Below are 22,506 nucleotides of genomic sequence, written 5' to 3' on the forward strand. Positions count from 1 at the left end.
TTTTGAAACCAGTAAAAGTGTGTGGTGAGGAAATATGACCCTGAATACTTTGGAATCATAATGACAGGCAGTGATGGGAGAGGGTAAGCTGAATATCTATGTGGGTCATTACACCTGACAGTGGCATAACACATATTTACAGGCCAGTTTGTTATTTATTTGGGAAGGTGGTCCTCGGAAATTTTTGAACAATCGGAAGTGGGCCTCAAGTTACAAAAGGTTGAGAACCCCTGCCTTAAAGGGACTGTTTGTAACTTTTTGAGCGTATAAATGTACCGGGTCGGGACACATGGGCGCTCGCATATGCGCGCTCGCGTGTGTGGCTGAAGTCTCTTCTCCTCTGCCTGCCTGCTTGCCTTCACTCAGACAGCGTGCAGTTTCTCGCTGTCTCGCTCCACCTCTAGACGTGAACGCGTGCTCACTACACACTGCAGAAGAGTTAGTTTAGCTCTGAGAATATCTAGTGAACGTTTGTGCAGAGATAAATGCTGCAGCTCCTCCAGACCAACAGAGGTTTCCCCTGTCTTGTGAAGTGACGGGGCTCCGCAACGAGAGACGTTGTCGTCTCCGACCGGGTGCCGGTGTCTCCCTGCGGGCGCAGTCGGGAGGCGATAACGTTTCTCTTCCTGCTTCAGCCACGGCACCGACCCGAGGCTGAAGCAGGAAAAGCCAGTAATAGTAGCATTGATTCATGGAGAGACCTTCGTCTGGTCAGCTAACATTACTGCCAAGCAGCTGAAATATAGAGTGATATTGTGGTTTTAGCTGACGTGTGTCGCCTCACTGTTTTGAGCGATGCTCGTTCATGTGTATTTAGAGCGAGCAAGCGCGACCCCGACGCTGACTTTCGTTGACTTAACGGCCACAGGTGTCGCTGTTAACAAGCATTTCTGAAAGTTACAAATAGTTCCGTTAAGTAATTAATAAGAAGATTGTGTACTTTCTCAGATGTCTTTCCTAGCAGATTCCCCATTGTAATATTTCCATCATCTACTCCTGATAGCAATTCCCTTCTTTCTTTGTCATATTTGTTGCACTCTATAAGAACATGCTTGACAGTTTCCGGTTTATTACTGATGTCTCATGTCACTTCTGGTTGCAAATAACTAAGATGGCGACGGACAAAATGCGAACTTGAGGATTCAAAACGGCAGCCCACAAACCAATGGGTGGCGTCACGGTGACTATGTCCACTTCTTATATAGATAACAGTTTATGACATGGACTTAATATGTCTTTGGCAAGGACCCTCTAACATGCGGTATAGCCTAGTTCACAATTGATCAGATCATGTCCTGTCCTGTAGGTGGGCCTTTCTTTAAACACGGTTTGTGACATGACATACCGATGTGCCAATTTGTGGCATATCTCTCTCATCGGATCTTTTGAAATATGTTGAAGCAATTTTTCTCGTAGGATCATCAGTGTTTCAAGGCGTGTTTCAAAATCACTGAAGGCTTTTGCATTGTTTAAATATTGAAAGAAGTTTTGACAGCAGCCACATTATCCTGCCACTAAATTAATCTTCTCAAACACTGATGTTCTCAAAAATCAAAGTTGATGCGCGTCGCCTCTTAACACAAGTGCAGGCATAAATTCTTTTCATGCTCTGCGTGTAAGTTAATCCAATTGCATGAGATCTCACACTTGAGATGTGATGTGGGTATGATCAGCCGACAGGGTGATAATTAACAAACTTAGCAAATGGTAATTTGATATGATAATAACGTAATGACACAGCTTTTGAGAATGCTAGAGGGATTTAAGCCCATAATTAATTTGGCTGTATATTCTACTGTCACCTAGAAGAGCTTTAGGGGGTAGAAGGAAAATTATAATTTGTGTTTTCATAATCCAGGACTGTTTTACTTCAGCTCATATAGGTACATTTTACCAATATCCTAATATTATCCTTAAAGCAACAGTAGGCAGAATGTTTTTGGCAGTGAGCGCTGATCAAATATGAATTTTTCTTCTGTTACTCTAATGCCTATTTCTCACGTAAAATCTTTTCAGAAACATCTTGTAGTGTACTGTTTAGCTGTACCACCGGCTGGTGGGCGGTGCTTCGTATTTCCTGAACTGATCTCAACATGGCTGCTGGGTCACAAACTTTTTCAGCTAAACAGTACACAACAAGATGTTTCTGAAAACATTTGAGGCGAGAAATAGGCATTACTGTAACAGAATATTGATTCATATTTGATCAGCGCTGCCTAGTTTGACTGGTTTGATCGGAGTTTGTGACAGCTGCTCAGAGACGGCAAGGCTCCAGCTTGGCTCTGATTGGTTGTTTTCCTCTGGTCTGTGAAATCTTGCAGATGCCATTAGGAGCACCGGAGGACACAGAGGCAAATTATTTTTCTCAGATTACCTGTCTCATGCACTACTATCAGGTTATAGTAACAGCTTTAAAAAAAACACTTTTTTTAATCATGTTTGCGCCAATTCTACCCACTGCTGCTTTAAGTACTAACTTCAATTTTAGATACACCATACTGCATATCTATCCTTGTTCCAGAGCTTCATCCATCATATTTACTGCACACTGAGCCAAATATTCAAATCTGAAAGCTTGGATGGATGGTCAATATTGTATACTCACATCCCTGTAATTCTGTGTGAAACTTGTTGGAAACCTTTGCACCATGACCAGAATTTAAAACAAAGTTGTGTGCGGTTGAAACAGAGATCGTCTGCACAGCATGAGTCATGAGGAGGTTAAAAATATATATTCCAGTTTGCCTGAGCTCTGATACAGTAGGTATATATGACTGAGTTTTTATGAATGTTGTTGACTTTCTCCAGCTGTATAATGAGAATACAGAGTGAGAGCTCTGACATCCAAACAGCTGAGGAGGTTTTCTTTGCCTGGTGTGAAAATACATCGCCCTAGGTCAGACTAGGAGGTCTCTATAGCTGTTGAGTCTGCTTCAAACATCACATCACATCATTTTCTGTTTGACAACCACTGTGTGTCTTGAATCTTTTGTTGGCATAGGCTACAGAGAGGAAGCAAATCTTCACTTTAAATAATTGAAAACATAGGGTACGGTGTGTCTTTTAGCCCTGTATTTTTGACCATCAGACATCAGGTATGCGTGTCTTTTCAGATGTTTTTCCTCATGTCTTAAAAACTGAAGTTATCCCTTCATTCATATAACATGTCTGTGACTCTAAGCCAGTGGTTCCCAACCTTTTTCCTTAAGGGACACCTTATTGAGTAAACTGACAACCCCTGAGTAAGTGCCATATTTCATGGAAATTTCATATTATATTCAATTCATAACAATAATAGTACAGAACAACTGACAAACTGCACAATTAACCCAAATAGTGAACGCAGTAACTGCAGGAAGTTTGTGTAAAACGAGCGATTTGGATGAATCTTGGCGAGTGTTCTATTAGCTCTTTGGTTGTTTTAACTGTGTACTTTTCTAATGCAGGACGAGGCTGTTTAGCAGAAAGCAAAGGCTCTGTAAATATAGCTTGTGTTCAGGTCTTCACTGTGCCCTTATCCTGCTTATATCTTAAATAATAATCCAGACTTTAAAAATAACAATTTCATCTAGTTTTCTTTACAGAAATGAATGAAATACTGAAATATGCATACTGTATATTTAAAAAAAAAAAGTAGTCTTACACCCCTTAAAATCAAGAAGGCTTTGAGACCCCCCGTGACGTTTTAGCCCCAGGTTGGGAAACACTGCTCTAAGCTGTATAAGTATATATTTTGTTTGAAGGAATATTTTCTGTTTTGTGCTTTCAACCTTTAATTCCCTTTGTTTTCAAATGTAATTTAAGGATTTTTTTTAACATAAATCATACGCAAAATCTATCATTTATTTGACTTCAGGCGAAATTACTCATATGTCAAAAACCACCTCGGGCTGTTAATGTATATGCCTGTGAATGTAAGCCTGATCTCTGAGTGGAAATCATGCCAGTTTAAATACTTTGAAGCCAGATTTAGCTTACTTTCGAAGCATCTCTGTCTCTGGACTCTCAATATGAAGCTGATCATGAATCACGATGTGCCTGCCTGACCACATTGGTCCAACCTGGACAGAGGTCACGGAGCACGACACTGCTGATGTATGTTTCATTTTGGAGATAACTGGTAGAGATGAAATACTGTAGCTGGAAAAGCAGTATAAATGTATAGTTTTTCCACAGACAAGGTAAAAACATGGAGGAAAATTGCAACAAATTGGAGAATCCTCACCCTTTTTTTGACCCTTTCTAATAATGTTCATACAGTCCCTGTTTGCACATTCACGCACATTAAAACGTGACTGTAAATTTAAATGTGAGGAAGCTGACGTACAGTTAGTCTATCACCAAATGTTTCACAAAGGCTGCTGGGCAAAATGATTAGTTGTTTCCCATGGCATGTTAATGCATAACACAAGGTCAAATCAGCTCATTAGTAATATTATTATTGTCCAAAATTCAGTACCCCATATGGCGATAAAAATACAAGGAGTTACTTCCAGAATTAATAATCAAGGGTGGCGTTACCCGAAGAACATAAGCAAGCATGGGCAGTTAATTCATTGTTTTAACCAGGCAGCCATTTGGACTGAGCTCAAGTCTCTAGCTGAGTCATTGCATTGCATGTGGATGCAGCTTGTGTAACAGTAATTAATGCACCATATTTGAAGACCTTTTACCTGCAGGCTAAAAAAAAAGTGATATGATGGACTGATTCAGCCATGGGGCACTCATTGATTTTTAAAATATCGCAACAACAAAAAGAAGAATAGGAATAAATGATACTGAAATTACAGTGAGACATCACCCTTACCATACAGTAGATGCTCAGACTGTATTTGAAGGCTTTGTATGTTATTCCACAGTCATCCCTGAGACAAAAACCCAAGTAGTCCCACCGGCCCTGTCACTGTTTGACATGCCTGCTGTACCCGTCTTCCGCTCCACTGCAAGTGTTGAGGATATGAGCGTGGGCACCGAGGGGGGCCCCCCGACAATCCCCCCCAATCGGCAAAGGAGTCAAGTCAAAAAGGACTGAATCAAACCGAAGCGGGCACAGACATATTGTGCAAATAATTTATGGCTGATACAGCGTTCATTTAAAATTAAGATCCCCCCACATGTGGAGGTATATCTCATTAAACAGTGTGGCCTATACTCCATGTGTACAATGTTCCGTCTTGAATTGAGATTTTGAGTCGTGCTTATACATAAATTCAAATCCTTTTGGAGATATTGATCTTGAGAGAGAGAGAGAGAGAGAGTAGTGCTTCATATGTTGTGCTCTGTGGTGTTGGACAACATCATGCGGATACTCGATTCCTATTAAACTCTTAGATTTAATTGCATGTAAAATGTAAATAGCCCGCTGTTAGTAACTGTTTGTCCTGTCAGGACAACACACGCTGCCCACAGCACTTGTTTTTCCTGTCTGGCAACAAATATCAACCACACTAAAGTTTGTTTGTCAGGGCTAATTTAGCTCGTAGAAACATTGCATCCTTGCTTCCCAATGTCCTTGGTGCTATATCTAAAGAGCTGCCACCCCACCTCCTCCTTCCTCCTCCACCCCTCTACGCCAGCCCTCCCCTCCTGTGCCAGCACATCAAGTGAAGGCAGCCTGATCAACCCTAATAGGGCCTGGTAATTAGAGTCTTTGCATAGAGCCTGTCTGCACACGGTCTGCCCTAAGCAGGTTGGGCGAAGGACTGCCATACACTTGACAGCGTGGAAAAACAACGTAATGTACAGTGTATGGATCAAATTAGCCTGGCAGTGGTAAACACAATCTACTTTAGAACAATACTGACACTAATTAGGCGACCAATGTATCATTTCAGAGTTCAAGTTTTAGTTGCTGTATCAAATACTTGAAAAAAAAACACTTGGAGAGCCAACTCGCTGTTTCTGGAATACAAATTAGAAAGATCTTTCTGCATAAAGGCTAAGCACTGCCGGCTTCAGGGGAAATAAGCGTAGTGGTTGATATTTCTACAGTTCTCTTATATAGTGGAAAATAGACTCCTGATTATTGCACTGGGGGAAAGTTATGTACTAAACTGTACGGTGTACAACAAGCAAACAAGCAAACCCTAAATTCTTAACTATAACGTAATTATTTTAATTCTGACATTATTAAGTTCATAAGCAGCTCCTGTATATACACAGATTGACTACTATACAGAACTTGGTTGCACAAAACAAACAGAATATTGAACGAATATTGAAAATATCTATGATTTCATTTGATTTCTCTACAAAAAACATTACTCAAGACATGACACTTTGGATGAAAGGTTGGAATAAATATTAGTGATTTAGGACAATTAAGAAAATAAAAATAGGCATTTTATTAGACATGTCACATTAAATCTTCCCTGCTGCGGTCTCCTTATAAGTCCAAACATAACTTGAATCGTGTATTTAAAAAAACACAGTCTGGTGTATCGTAGCGGCACCTTAGCAACAAAAATAATCATGAGTCATTTGTACAAATGCAAATTATTTCAGGGACTGCATATGAATAGGCAACTTTCTGCTGCAACTACTTCCTGTTCCAAGTTTATATCCTCTTCAGTCTTTTCTTTATAAATCTATTTTTCTTTGATGCAACACATTCATTTCTCTTTCTGAATTTCCTTTAAGACCTTTGTGAATTTTCATGTATATTTACATCCTCTGTGCTTGGACACTCAATAAAGGCAATAAATACTACAATAGTGTCAGTTAAGGCCATGTATTTATGTCTCATTATTTCTTAATTCAACTTTTTTTTTTTTCAGTAGAACATGCATGTTTTTTTGCAACACCCTGCACAACCACTTCCTTTTACTTTTGGCAACCGAGCAGCCCCATTAGAGTGGTTATAGTGAAATGCTTTACCCAATAGTAGTGGGTTATTACAGGAAGGGTGAGTTACTCTTCACCGCCCTAAAATGTTGTTTTGATCTGATTACATATCCTCTTTATATTTATTTATCGTTAATAAGTTATTCCACAACACATGTCTCCAAATTCAAGATTCAAGATTCAAGAGTTTTATTTGCCATTTGCATATAGGTACATTGGAATTCTGAGCAGTTTACACCGAGTCAGCTTTAAGAAAAGAAAAAAGGTGGAAAAGGCACAAGGTAATTACAGTACAAAATAAGTAGCACATTCAACTCAACACAATAAATAAATAAATTATTACGATATAAAACGCCCTCAGTGTAGTCAATAAATAAACCAAACTACTCTTTGCATAGGAACGATACCCCCAGAATACAAATATACGACCATGTTAAAAGAACATGTAACTCTCATATTTAAAAAAAATAAATAATTAATATATTTTAGACAATTACACAGTGGAATGGCAGCATATTGCACAGCATAATGATAACATTATCTGACAAGAAAATGCATTAGTTGTTTGGTTATAGGCTATGCACATGATTTCAAAGTGTTTTTAGGTTGCTCTGCCTCTGGGATGTAGAACATGCATGCTTTTTGCAACACCTTGCACAACCACTTCCTTCTACTTTTGACCACAGCCCCATTAGAGCAGTTATAGAGAAATGCTTTGCCCAATAGTGGTGGGTTATTTAGGGAAGGGTGAGTTACACTTCACTGTCCTAAAATGTTGTTTTGATCTGATTATTATTGTTATTGATCTTGTTCTTATTTTGTTACACTTTATTTAGCTCTTTTTTTACTGTTAGCTGATGCAGCTTGTTTTTTTTTCACTATCCCCTTTGCTGCTGTACACTGCAAATTTCCCCACTGCGGGACTAATAAAGGAATATCTTATCTTATCTTATCGTATTACATATGACCCCCATACGACAACTATTAGGACTTTTAAGAAATTTAAACATGCACTATCTGGCGCACTTTACACTCACTTTACACTATACATCCTATATACCACTTTATTGCTGACTGCACATATGTACATATTACATTTATTTATTTATTTATTTATTGTACATTCTACATTTATTTATTGACGGACTGTACACACTATGTTCACCCATTCACTCTGTATCTTTTATATCTCTATTATTGTCTTTAGAATTTTTGTATACCTTTACCTCTCCTGTGTTTCACTCTGTTTGCTGATGTTGCTGCTTTGACACCTGAATTTCCCTCCGGGGATTAATAAAGGTTCATCTTATCTTATCTTATCATCTTATCTTATCTTATATCCTCTTTATATTTCTTTATCGTTATTAAGTACAAAACATTATTCCAACCACACATGTCTCCAAATGATAACAGTATCTGACATTAAAATGCATGTCATAGATTAGTTGTTTGGTTAAAGGCTAATGCATGCTTTAAAAAAAAAAAAATGTATGTGTCCAGTATTGCACGTTTATTTATTATTATGGGTTTTATCATGTGTGTACATGTATTTCCTATGTTGTTTTTTATTGATGTTGTGATATTGCATGGGTTTTTATACTTCATATGTGGTTTAACTGATTTGTTTGTAATTTGGATCAAGGTGATTAACTGATGAGAAACAGCTGTGACATGTGCAAAGCACAGAAGAAACTATTTGTCTATTTTATTATATCTCAAATATTTTGCAGAATATTATATATATATAAAAAAATCTTAATTGTTGTTGCAGCAAGTTCCTCCAGCTGAAATCATTCCTCAACAGCAGGTCAGGCTTTAGATTATTATTAGATTATACACGTGGTGTCAAATTTTTTGCCCCATTAAATACATATTGTGCATAAATTTCCAAAGTTAAGTTTTACATTTTAATACCTCCCAGAAATGTAATAGTTTTTCAGACTTAAAACTTTCTTGAGATAGGCAAGGTTTGATTTCCAGGCGACACAATAACTGACCATTAACTGACTGACAAAAGGCAATAAAATTAAGTTTGAATACTACAAGTTGATTGACAGTATAACCTGAACAATGGATGCAGGCAAGGTAGGAATTGAATAGAACAAAAAAAAAAAATGCTTTGGGAATTATTTTTTAAATTCTTTGTTTGTTTAAATTTTGTATTTTTTTCCCCCATTTATTTATTTAGTTAACCCATGATTTCAGTGTGTTTTCAGGTTGCTCTGCCTCTGGGATGTAGAAACTTGCTGCTGCTGCTGCTGCTGCTGATTCGCTGCATCTCAATCTGCTCCCACAATTCAACAGGCAACAAAGGAAGAAAGGAAGAAGAGGCCGTGAGCTACAATAAAGTGTGAGCCAACCTGGACAGAAAGAAGACACCTTATTGTGTCATAAACCCGCACGTTTAGAGAAAGAAGAACCAACAACCCGGCCTGACATGAACATGTTATAACACTGTCGTTTGGGAGCAGAGAGCTGACTAAAGAGGAAGGGGATGTTTTCGACTAGCAGATGCTAACAAAGCTAGCTGAGTGACCTAGCTAAGCTAACATTAGCCAACAGTCGTGAAGGAGGTTCGTGTTGTTACAGGACACATGCCAACACTTCTGGGTTATTTTGCAGAGTAAGACACGAAGGAGTGACCTGGTAAGAGACAATATAATGTGCATGTTTAATCAATGTTTACAGATTTGTAACTACTTTGAAAGTAGCTAACAAACTAGCATGTTAGCATACAAAGCAAAGCCAACACATGTTAAATAGGGCAAGCTAAATGTGATATTTAACATCCTTATTTTGTTTTTTATGGGTTTAATAGTTAAAATGTACCAGTTAAATGATAGTTGTTGCAGATTGTTTCATAAATATAGTCATTAAAGTGACAAATAGCTAAGCTAGAGGCATGCTGTTGTGTCAGTAGGCCTCTCCAGGTCAGGACAAACCTTGCTTTATTTCTGCATACTCTTTGTGTTTAAGTGACTATATAGGGACATTTTATGCGTTATTCTTGTATAAAATCAAGTGTAAAATCAAGACATGAAGAACTTTTTTTTTTTTAAATAGATCTGGCTTTTGTTTTTTTCCCAGCATCAAATGAAAGGTGGTGGTGGAAGTGGAACTTGACCCATCACAACTGAGTCACCATTTCCCTGCACATAATGGTGAGTAATCAGATTGCAGCTGTCTTGATTATCAAGCAGCTTTTATTTTAGGTGCTCTAGTAGTCGAAGTGGTCTCTAGATACTGTTTTAATGTTGGTTTGTCATAGCTCTTTTTATGACAGATGACAAAGCAATGAATGGATGTTATTTCTTTACTGTTACTATGAGGACTTTAAGACCTTTAAACATGCTCTATCTGCAACCATCTTGGACTCAAACCACACTATACATCCTATATACCACTTTATAGACTGCACATATGTACATATTACATGTATTTATTGATGTACACACTATGTTCACCCATTAACTCTGTATCTTTTATATCTATATTATTGTTTTTATAATGTTTGTATACCTTTACCTCTCCTGTGTTTCACTGTGTTTGCTGATGTTGCTGCTTTGACACCTGAATTTCCCTCTGGGGATTAATAAAGGTTCATCTTATCTCATCTTATTTCATAAAAGCCTGATTCTAATACAGTGTGGTCAGTGTAATTTTTGGACTGACACATTTTTTATCGTGTGGCACTACAGCCTAGCACATTGGATTTAAAATGAAATATTGACTTTGTGGGATAAGTGCTTGCTTTATGTTATAAAGCTGTTTGTAGGTGTTAATATAGATGGTATTGGGGAAACAGTGTAGGAACTCTAGCCCCTATTGTATGGTCCATAGTAAACAATACCGCAGGGCTGTGATGCAAAACGTACATGGTACATGTCTCTAGATAACTGTTTTAATCTTGGTTTTGACAGAACTGTCATAGCTCTTTTTATGACAGATAACAAAGCAATGAATGATTTCATAAAAGCCTGATTCTAATACAGTGTGGTCAGTGAATATTTGGACTGACACATTTTTCTATCGTGGGGCACTACAGCCGAGCACATTAGATTTATAATGAAATATTGACTGTGTGGGTTAAGTGCTGGCTTTATGTTATAAAGCTGTTTGTAGGTGTTAACATCTATATTGGGGGAAACCATGTAGGAATTCTAGCCCCTATTGTATGGTCCATAGTAAACAATGCCACAGGGCAGTGATGCAAAACATACATAGTACATGTCTCTAGATAACTGTTTTAATCTTGTTTTTTGCCAGAACTGTCATAGCTCCTTTTTATGACAGATAACAAAGCAATGAATGATTTCATAAAAGCCTGATTCTAATACAGTGTGGTCAGTGAATATTTGGACTGACACATTTTGGTCTTACATTGGGCTTCAGGAAATTATAATTTGCTTTTTTCATTTGTTTTTTTTCCCCGGATATTTTGTCTATCAAATGATTAATTGAGATCTTGTTTTCATTATTAATTCATGATGAAAGTAATCATTAGTTGCAGCCCCACCAGAGTTAATATAGCAAAAAATATTCACCGTCCAAATACCTGGGGACTGCACTAATTGACTGTAATGTACTGTACGGTTGTTGAGTTAAATCTTTTAAGTATGCTGTGATGTGTGTTACTTTCTGAATTTTGTATTATGTTGTTAATGGGCATAAGTCAATCTATCTATAATCTTGTGTGTGTTTTTTTCCTGCAGGGTTTGATGGCTCCACTGTTTGCATGACTTGTTTCGTGCGGCCTGATGGGAGGACGCTGTGGATAGTACTTTCATCAGGATACCAGGAGAGCCAACCCATGCCCCCGCTTTGGAGGGCCTGTCAGAATGAAGAAGATAAGCCTTAAGACCATCCGCAAGTCCCTCAGCATAAAGGGCAAAGAGGAGGGTGACTTTGTCATGCTCCAGCAGCCCTCGGTGACTACAGAGTTTTCTAAGGAAGAGTCACTTTTTGGGGGCTGCTACACCAAAGAGCTCTCTGGCTGCGACCTTGGTGGTGAGGAGGACAAAGGAGGCCAGAATAAGGGCCGCTCAAAGAGCGAGAGCCTGATGGGATCGCTAAAGAGGAGACTGTCTGCTAAGCAGAAGGCGAAAGTGAAAGGCAGCTCCTCTGCCATAGGCTCAGTGGAAGACGACGACAACTTCTCATCCTCTTCCGTGCCCATCAGCTTCAATGAGGTGAAAGCCCAGAGACCCCTTAGATCTGCATCCCTACGGAGTCACCATTATAGCCCCTCGCCGTGGCCTCTGCGGTCAGTCAACTCTGACGAGGCGTGCATAAAGATGGAGGTAAAAGTTAAAGCCATGGTTCACTCTCCCAGCCCAAGTCCCAACTTAAATGGTGTCCGGAAAGAATTTCATGATTTTCAAATGGAAGGGCTCTTTCAGGACCAAGCAGAATCCTTAAAGAATCTCCAGCAGACACAAAACGGGGATCTGCATCTAGATATTGATGAAAATGACGTGCCTGTGGTGCTGGGGTTGACTCCCCAGGACTACATCCAGTACACAATGCCTTTAGATGAGGGAATGTACCCAGAAGGGTCCCACTCCTTCTGCCTGGACAGCTCCTCTCCTATGGAGGTGGTGACTGAAGCAGACAATGGGTCCCTCCACACAGACCAGGGACAGGAGGAGCATGAACTGGTTAGTGGGATGCCTCCGGATCTCTTCATGGAAACCTCAGTTAATAGTCTTCTCATCGGTTCCGCTGGTTTGATGCTCCAAAGCTGTAGAGCAGAGGTCCCACCTCCCCTCTCTCCACTCCTGCCGCCCATGATAAGTAATGGACTTCTTCCGAGGACTTTTTCAGGGTTCAGCTCTTCGGACAGCCAGATGGCCGAGAGGGTAAGACACCACCTCAACTTTGACCCGCATACAGCTCCTGGGGTCAGTCGGGTGTACGACTCGGTCCAGACCAGCGGGCCCATGGTCGTCACCAGTCTGACCGAGGAGCTGAAGAAGCTGGCGAGGCAGGGCTGGTACTGGGGCCCCATCACGCGCTGGGAGGCGGAGGAAAAGCTGGTCAACTTGGCCGACGGCTCATTCCTGGTCAGAGACAGCTCAGATGACAGGTACCTGCTCAGCCTGAGTTTCAGGTCACAGGGCAAAACCCTCCACACCCGCATCGAACACTCCAACGGACGCTTCAGCTTCTACGAGCAGCCCGACGTGGAGGGACACACGTCCATCGTTGACTTAATCGAACACTCTATCAGAGACTCGGAAAATGGAGCTTTTTGCTATTCCAGGTCTCGCCTACCAGGGTCCGCAACCTACCCCGTCAGACTAACCAACCCAGTATCTCGGTTTATGCAAGTGCGCTCGCTGCAGTATCTCTGTCGCTTTGTCATTAGACAATACACAAGGATAGACCTGATCCAGAAACTGCCCTTACCTAACAAGATGAAAGATTATCTGCAGGAGAAGCACTACTGAGGACACAGAGATAGGACAGTGGTAGCAATTTGCACTTTTGTGTTCAGTTAAGAGATTTAAACAAGGTTTACAGACAACCACAGTTTTGAGACGATTGGTTCTGGTGGCTCTTGATTTGTGTCCAGGTGACTCTGTCACTGTTAAGTCCTCCATTCCACTGTTCTGGGTTTGTTTTCGCTGGTTTCAGGAGGCTCTGCTTCCAGAAACATAGGCCAGCAAATAATCTATAGAAGAGATATACAGCCAAGTTGTCTTAGTTGCATAGATTAAGTGCAGAACATTAGACATGCATTGGGATGTATGGTAAGTGTAACATCCAGCTGTGCAAGTAGAGCAGAAATTGAGTCTGTAGGAAAAAATAAATTTCCACTCTGAATTTGAAAATTAATTTAACTTTTTATCCACCAAATTGTACATTTTAAAAGATGAAGAAAAGTATTGCTACAATGAAGTTTGTAAATCAGATGTTAAGCTCTCTGCAGACTGACCAATTTTGATCATCTTTAGCTTTTTATTACTTGTCAGATTGTGCATTATGAACCATCTTTTTCAGCGCGACCAGACTGCATTCGGCAAATCTGTGCAATTTGTCAAATCGCAAGGCTAGGCTTCATCGTATGTAACAAGTGATGATGGCCAGCCTATGATTTTCATATTAACCAGATTTTTGAAAAATGTACAAACTTAACTCCTTATCCAATGGATGCAGTTTCTTCCTCAGGTATTATCTGGCTCTGTCACTGACTCTGTCATGTCATGCAGCTGACATACTACAAATACATTAGTGCATCAGTATGCATAGCCTAGTGCAGGCTTTATTTTTGAATTTGTCATGCTTCCTACTTTCAGTTGTACAAACTTGGACATTAATAGAAATGGATGCGTATTGGTCAAACAAAAAACTCTTAACACTAACCTCAGCACCATATCAATAAAAAACTAAATCAGAGTAACCAGGTCCACAACATTAACAACATTTTTCTGCAAAAGATGTCTAAAATGTGCTAGTCTGTGAGAGGGTTTAAACCGTTCGGTCAGAGAAAAAGTAACTTTAAATTGTACGGCTGCATGTAGCCATTATATAATGTGCAAGCCTAAAGGTACTGACGATGCTGGATTTTAATGTGCTGTTTATAGAAACGGCATCAAGTTAATGTATGAAATAACTATTTTACCGTTCAAATTTAAATCTTTCTGCATTAGGAATGTTACAAAAACTGCACCGCAGCTCAGGCCTAACAACTTTGTCACTATCTAATGCTTGTATGTGCATGTAGTAAGTAAAAGGCTTTACGACGGTCGATTAAGGGCACTGTAGAGTTACTCTAAATGAGGGAGGATGTCACGGTTATAGAGTATTGTTTAAGGCTGTTTAATGCACAATTACCATTTACCTTAGGCCGTTAATAAGTGAAGAAAATTGCCCTCAGTTAACCTACAACTGAAAAAAAACAGACCTCTAGTCAATTGCAATGAGCCGGACCCAGATCAAAAGAATCCCAGAAAATGTGTGAGCTTAGGTAAAAGGATTTGGGAAAGCCAGGGTTGAGTCCTCCTCGCCATCTTGGAGTGATGCCAGGGGTTTCAGCGTACAACAAAAGTTCCATCACAGCTGCATGGCATCGTTAGTGTCATATGGGTTTAAGGACATTTTAAAAAAAGCAATTTTTCGCCATTGCTTATTCACATTGTTCCCACACGGAGCTGCACTACCCCACAGATTGTCTCTACTTGGCTGTTTGTGCCAGAGTAAAGGGAAGAGCACACAGTATGCTACGCAAGTGCTTTATATGGATACTTTGACAGGGAATTGTGTTTTCACATTATGAATGAGCATCTTTTTTGACATCAGTGTCCTTTTTAAAAAAAGTATTTGGAAAATGGTCTCTCGGACAACTTTTGGTAGGTCGTTAGCGCATAGTTCTAGTTTTAGTTAGCTGGAAATGTCGGTGTCTGAGGAAGTTACCATGAATCTAGCACAGCAGAAATTAGATAGGAACTTTGAATGGTGTTGCATGTTTTAAAGACTTATAAAGCTTTGAGTTGTATAGGAATGAAGGATCTAGGTCGTGCGTTTGGCTGTGTAGAGGGATGTTTTTTTTCTGTCACAAACATTGGCTGGACATTCTGTGTACAAGAAATGTATTTTTCTTTTTAGAATCCTTTTATGTGAGTTTTTTTATTTTGTGACATTTGCCATCTGGGGGGATGGGGCTGTACAAAAAGGAATGTACGCTTTTGTTTGAGGTATCCATTTTTATCTGCCTGCAGACCAGTTTCAGAAAGCATGAGAATCATAAAACGTCACATTTTTTGCACTTGAATAATTCTCCATTGACATGCTTGGATCCTCTTCCTGCCTAGAGTTTTTCCTTCAGATGGCAGTTTGAAAAAAAAAAAAAGAAAAGATAAAGTCACACATTTGTCCTTTTATGTGTTCATATAACTGTTTAGATTAAAACAAGATTGTTTTTGTCATATCTGTGGGATATAAAGGGTAAGGCACCAGCATCATATCAAAGCCTCTGCTAAATGCTCATTGGCTGTCAAGGAATGGGATCATGGCAGGAACGTGGATGTAAATTTGACTTTTTGTTTTGGGCTGTGTGTGTATGTGTTTCAGTTGAAATGTGAAAGTAAAATGTTAGTCTTTTTAATACAATGTTCTTTTAATTGCATTTCCATTTTAATTTGCAATTTGTCATCCGATTTTTGACAAGCAGTTTCATACGGTGTTGCTGCTGTGACTTTTTCTCAATACTTATTTAGTTCATTATTGAGCATTATTGCCTTCAATGTTTGATTCCAGAGGTTGAAGCTTGTTCAGACTGCTGAAGCATTTTGAATTAATAACAGCTGTTTAGCACTTAACAAGCTCCCAACGTTTTTTTTTGTGCATCTCCGTGAGTGAAGGTGATTGTTTACAACACTATGTTTCAAAATGCCCCTCCCTTCCCTCTTTGTTTACCCTCTCTCTCACACGAACATCTTGGTACAATTTGAAAACTCTTTTTATTTCATTTTTAATGTGTTATACACATTTGTGCTGCTTATGGATATGATTGCCTTTTCTTGTATTTAACAACGGGGAAAATAGAATGTCACCAATGTAGATGTATGTACACATAATGACATCTTGGGAGAGCAAAGCAGATTTGTAATTTGTTAACAACTGTAGTCGGTTAAAAGAGCATTAGTAGCGATTAGTAAAACCCTTTGTAGAATTACCAGTTCACTCCAGTTTACATTGGTTGTCAACTTTCCAAAGTAGATGGTCTTTTTGTATTTTTCTTTTGGAAAAAAATCAACAGTGATTTATTGCACACTTTGGATACAGTTCAAGAGTTTTTTGTATCTGCCAATTATAAATTATAAATAAAAAAACTATATTCTAAAAAAAAAATCTTTGTACACTTTGTATGTTCTCATATGAAACTAGAAAATGTATTTCCTGCAGAAAATGTGTGTGAATGCTAAAAGCTGAAATGAATTGCAAAGCACTGCTCAAAATACAAAAAATCTTAAAACTAAGGCTGTCAAAGTTATGCATTATTGTTTTAACGCCACAATTTTTTTTCAAACGCATTAAAGCAACTTGCGATTTTTAGGTTATATCGGGCTCAGTTTTAAAGCTAGAGTAAAGATACTGCCATCATATGAAACTAGAAAACCTAAGGAATCTAATACCAACCACGTCATACTAGTTTGTCGCAAAGGAGGCTCAATGATGCTCCAAACTCTCATGGCTATTTTCAAAAGGGGTCCCTTGACCTCTGACCTCTAGATATGTGAATGTAAATGGGTTCTATAGGTACCCACGAGTCTCCCCTTTACAGACATGCCCACTTTATGATAATCACATGCAGTTTGGGGCAAGTCATAGTCAAGTCAGCACACTGACACACTGACAGTTGTTGTCGCCTGTTGGGCTGCAGTTTGCCATGTTATGATTTGAGCATATTTTTTTTTTGTTAAATGCAGTACCTTTGAGGGTTTCTGGACAATATTTGTCATTGTTTTGTGTTAATTGATTGCCAATAATAAATACAATATATACATAAATTTGCATAAAACAAGCATATTTGCCCATTCCCATGTTGATAAAGGTATTCAATACTTGACAAATTTCCCTTTAAAGTACATTTTGAACAGATTAAGAAAAAAACATTTTTTTGATTAACTATGGACAATCATGCAATTAATCGCATTAAATATTATAATCGATTGACAGCCCCACTTAAAATGCATTGCACTACACTCCTGAAAAACTGAATTGTGAAACTGGCAAAGTTGAAAGCTGAACTACACATGACCCGAAAAAAACTTAAGAGCTGAAATACTTCGTTAGGAAAGCTGAAAGATAAACTAATACTGTCAAATGGTAGAAGTTGAAATTAATTCTTGTTAGACAGAAAGTAGTTTTTTTCTCTGAACAGCAATCACACTGACAAAAGCGTTACCGTCATCACTCACATTGCACTAGCTTAAGCACCTCGCATGCAGAGTTCACCATGCCAAAGCTTGGAGTCAGTGATGCACACGACGAGAGCCTGATCATGCTTGCAGTCGTGTTATTAGACAAAATCATGGAGGTCTCATTGAGTTTCTCTCCACAGTGGGTACAAATTGGCAGCTAATCCCAGAGCTCAGGTTGCCTAATTTACAGAGACAATCCAGGCTTTAAATACAACCGAGTGAAGCGGAGACTCTGGGGAAAGATTAGCAGCATTTTCTACCGTCCTCGCTTTGACTTCACTTTAAGTCGACTCTGGAGAAACATGGGTGAGTTCCTGCTCTGTAGCAGAAGATGGGGGTGGGGTAATGGTGTCAGGTTTGGACTTGGATCTGCTGGAAACACGGCCTGCATGGCGATGAGGAGGTAGGCTTTGTTAACTACTGTGTCTGACAGGCCTCTCCAGGCATCTGAGGTGAAGATACACAACTGTTTACTCTCTCTGCCCGGTTCAGGATGATTTATTCATGGCACACACTGGTGGTCGCATGTCATATGGAGATGCCTCCATCATAAAAGGACTCATCTTCTTGCCTTCCACTGTTACTTTTTTTGAATTTGCAGCTTTTCAAACTGTTTATACTCCGAATTTAGTGGGAGAGATTTTACTTTGCTCGGAGAGTGCAACTTGTCATGACGTGACACGGCATCTCAGCAGGTTTTGAATTTGCAAACATTGTGATATTCAGCCGGCTCGCTTTGCCACTTCGTACCCAGGATGCCGCCTACTTACCCAGAGTGCTTCTCTTGGCTTTGAAGGGAAGCTGTCAGGTGACAAAATGTCAAATCGGTTGCTGTTTCAGCAAACATTAAAATGAAACAAGTAAAAATTTCAGCATATTTTGTCACCTCAGTTTAAGTCTTATTAACAATTCATGAGATGCGACATGCACAGTTTGTCCTGGCATACTGTAAATCTGGGCCTTAGGAAAGATTTTTGACAAGAAATCCTACATATGTTTATTAACAACTATAGCCATATAGAAGTAGGTCTTGTGTCAGTCTGCTTTGGATACAGTGTTATTTGAATGTGAAAAGGTACATATAGGGATTTCGGAGACTGCATTTTACCTTAAAAGAATAGTAGGAAATACGCATATAGACTTGCCAAGAGCTAGTTGAGTAGCTTCATATTTATCATACAGACATGAGAGGGTAATGATCTCATCTATCTCTCAGTAAGAATGCAAATAAGCGTATTTCCCCAAATTTTGAATTTCTTTTTTTTTAAACCTGCAATAACTTTGTTTGGGGCTGCAGAAACAAATTGTGAACTCAACAAACAGTTGCTTACTTATACATACAGAGGTTACAGTGCAACATATTTATACATCATTCATTTGTCAACATCAGTCCGTGGCCACCTGGCAAATGTAAGTCCAATAATAGTCACTCTCTTTTAGCTCTGTTTTTGGTCCCTACCTTCTCCCGAGGGAAATATCTGGCTCTTTAAATAAAGAAACTGAAGGTGACCGTCAGTAATGGCCCCTCTGCTCTGGAACTCCCTGCCTGGAGGATTTGAGACTCAATCTTTTAAATCACTTCTCAAAACTTTACTTTATTTCCAACATGTCTTATTTTTTTGAATGTTATTGCTTTCTACTTTTTATATTACTTTTGGGTATTTTATTTCGATTTTAATTTGTGTCGTTGTAATTGTCTGATTTTATTTCATTGCAGTCCTGAAATGTTTTTTTGTTCCTGTTTCAACCTTGTAAAGGAATTTGGAATTTTGTTTTGAAAAGGGTTGTATAAAATAAAGTTTATTATTATTAATAAATACTCCACTATGTTCACCAGCTAGTAGCTGTCTGTCTGGGCAGGTTTGGTGCTGAGCACGTACTACCGCGTGCAGTTGGTTTTTAAAGCTTTTTTTTTTTTGCTGAAAACAGCTGGCTTCTGCGGCAGAGAAGGACTTTACGAGAGCGGTAACAGTGAACCTAAACAGTAAAGTTGCGGGCCAGACAGATTAACAATGAGCTGAAACTCACTATAAAGCTCCATAAAGCCGAAGGGAGCTGCAGATTCCGGTTTTTATTCTCTATAGGTTCATCACTACAAGCGACCCCTCTTTTCACATTGTCATTTGATACATTGTTATTATAAAAATATTGATTATAGCTGCTTTACGACCTTGTTACAGGAGGCATCTGACCTGCTTATTCATTTTCGGTGGTGGGACTGCCTCTTATTTCCATTTGGATCATGCACTGTGCCTGATAATTGTAAGTCCAAAACATGAATAAAGTCAAAAGACAGCATTTGCGTTTCTTTCAGTGCATAATGTCGACACAAAAGTGCTCATTTGTGAGCAAATTTCCTCTCAGTGTGGCTCTTAGTTTGAAACTGTTTACTCTGGAGAATCCATCCATCACATGTCTGCTGTCGCAGATTGATGATGCATTCCCACCATCTGGTGCGCGGCGTGGTGCACCCATTTTTCACCTACAAACAGGGATGATGTTGACAGCTTGAATTAGCCGGCAAACATATATATCGCTTTAAATTGTCATGCCAGGGAAACATCGGTGGGTCTAGCTGGTAATGATAAAGCCGAGGTTACCCGCTGGCAACAGATGTCTTTCGGCCCAGAGTGAAAGGTGCGGCTCTATTAATGCTTGTGATCTCGTGCCAGCAGTGCCACGCACCACTGAGACCCTCTCCTTCTCCATCTATCATGCATTAGATACCTCTGAACCCCAATTAGCCCTGTTAGAGAAGGGACTGCCTTCATCATTATCAGGTCCCCACTGAAACAACAGCTCATCGTGGCATTCCTTGTGATCATTCTTCACAGTTTCCTATGTATTCGTGGAGTGCCTGTTTGTTGAAGTTCAGCTTGGTAGCTACCACTTATGTATGTCTCACACTGTCAGGCTGTATGCCTCCAGATCAAAAACACCTTTCATCACGGCCCTCCCTCTAAAAAGCGACATCTCTCCCACATCAAGCAAAGATAGAATTTAGCAAACAAAGTGGTTCAAACTGTGAGCACATAGTTACCAGTCTCAGTCGCTCCTTCAGGAAAGAGCAAGCACTTCGGGATTCTCGAGAAGAGAGCGCGCTTAATGACCAGAAAATGGCCGATCCAGATGGCCTCAGCTCCGGGGGTGTCAGCAAAGAAGAAGCTGGCAAGTTTGATGTTTGATTGATAATCTGTCAAGAAAATCACTTTTTTTTTTTTTGTGAGGCTCTTTCGTGCTTCACTTTATGTATGATTAATAACGGATTTTTGTCAACTATTATGTTCTTTGTGATATTATTTGACAGCAGGAGGAGATGTAAACATGAGCTACCTATAGACTGTCAGAAAGACGTCTTTATAATTACGAATGGAGACACAGGCTTTGAATGATAATACAGGAATTATGTGTGTTTATGTGTGTGTGCAGTTTGCTTCCAGTGCAGACTGAAGGCCAAGGGGAGCCGTGAGACGGTCATAATTATGCCATTAAAAAGAGTGACATCTGGAACTTGGGGGCCATCGAGTAACACACCTCCTTTCCCTCCTTTGCCCCCTGTGACAGACGATCCACTCTCATCCCCCAACAATCTGCCCATCCCTCACACTGGAGAGCGAGAGGGGTGTGTGTGGATGGTGGGGGGAAGAAGGGGGAGTGAACAGGTGGCGGCCATCAGGAAATGGATGGGGAATGTTTTGAATGGGAAACTTGCCTCCATTCCTCACGGAGTACCTGGGTGTCTGCCCTTCACCGGTGGTCCAAGAGGCACAGCGAGGACGGGAGAGATGAAATGAGAACAGGTGGTGGTTTGTCGTTTAACGAGGAGTGGAGTTCCCCTGTAGATCTGAGGAGGCGCAGCCAACAGAGCGGCATGGACTACCCTACCCTACTGCTCGCTACGTCTCAGTGGGCGTCACGCTGCATCCGAAACAAAAGAGCTTTACACTGTACAATGCTGGTTTTGAATTATTTTGGCTGCTGCAAAATGGATCCATATTACCAAAGAACAAATAAAGTGCTCTGCACAGAAGACAATGTGTAATTAATGACACGCACGCCTCCAATCTGTTTTGGGTCAAGGGCCAAGCTGCCGTCATTTTGTACTTTGATTGAATTGCATATTGTCACACTCCCCACCACTCTTTGAACTGCCACTGTTCCACAAGTGCTCCCTCAACTGAGATGTTGCATGGCAATTAACAGCACCCCCACCCTCCAAGTGTGCATTACTCAGCAGGGCCACGCACCTCCTCTGCAGCCGTATCTTTCTAATATTCTCCCCACATCCTTTCTCCTGCAACACCTAAATGTGTCGGCTATACAGAAGCTCAGGCCCTTTTTGAACCTCCGGTGCAATGATGAGCTCAATCTCTCAGTCCGCCACACCTCTGGTTACACGGCACCTGCCTGCCACACAGCGAGCGTCCTCAGTCCATTGTAGCTGTAAGAAAGAAAGGCACCCTAATTTTCTCTGCGTATATGCTGCCATCCGTTCTTTATTTGATTACATCTACCACGCAATTAAGCCAGAGTTGTAATTTCTCATCCTGGATGTGATCTTTTCTCAAGTAAAATGGGTATCCATCATTTTTAAGTCTACGTGACAGCGAGGCTCATAGATTTCACCTCCTCAGTCACAGCTTCAGGACAGCTGCATTTAGTCTAATCACTGAGATGTATGCTAATTGTGCTGCTTTACATCAGCCACTGATATTCATCAAAATATCGAAAGAAAAAT

The 22,506-nt window shown here is 39.9% G+C and overlaps 1 protein-coding gene and 1 long non-coding RNA gene across 2 annotated transcripts; one reads left to right on the top strand and one right to left on the bottom strand.

Annotated features, from left to right (window-relative positions):
• Window positions 1–105: 105 nt before the first annotated feature.
• On the bottom strand, window positions 106–18,770 carry LOC119480464. The gene is made up of 3 exons (XR_005204938.1): window positions 18,760–18,770; window positions 18,049–18,060; window positions 106–234 (listed from the first exon to the last, which is right to left on the bottom strand). It is a non-coding gene; the product is annotated as an uncharacterized LOC119480464 (long non-coding RNA).
• LOC119480463 (suppressor of cytokine signaling 6) lies at window positions 9,060–15,721 on the top strand. Its single transcript, XM_037756728.1, has 3 exons — window positions 9,060–9,489; window positions 9,931–10,004; window positions 11,556–15,721. Exon 3 carries the CDS (start codon window positions 11,682–11,684, stop codon window positions 13,290–13,292), a length of 1,611 nt encoding a protein of 536 aa, XP_037612656.1. The 5' UTR covers window positions 9,060–9,489; window positions 9,931–10,004; window positions 11,556–11,681; the 3' UTR covers window positions 13,293–15,721.
• Window positions 18,771–22,506: the final 3,736 nt, after the last annotated feature.

The sequence above is a fragment of the Sebastes umbrosus genome, chromosome 21 (assembly GCF_015220745.1).
Source record: "Sebastes umbrosus isolate fSebUmb1 chromosome 21, fSebUmb1.pri, whole genome shotgun sequence".
In the NCBI taxonomy this organism is placed as follows: domain Eukaryota; kingdom Metazoa; phylum Chordata; class Actinopteri; order Perciformes; family Sebastidae; genus Sebastes; species Sebastes umbrosus.

Coding starts and splice junctions, on each gene's coding strand:
- LOC119480463 (XM_037756728.1), top strand. CDS start 11,682: ATGAAGAAGATAAGCCTTAAGACCATCCGCAAGTCCCTCAGCATAAAG.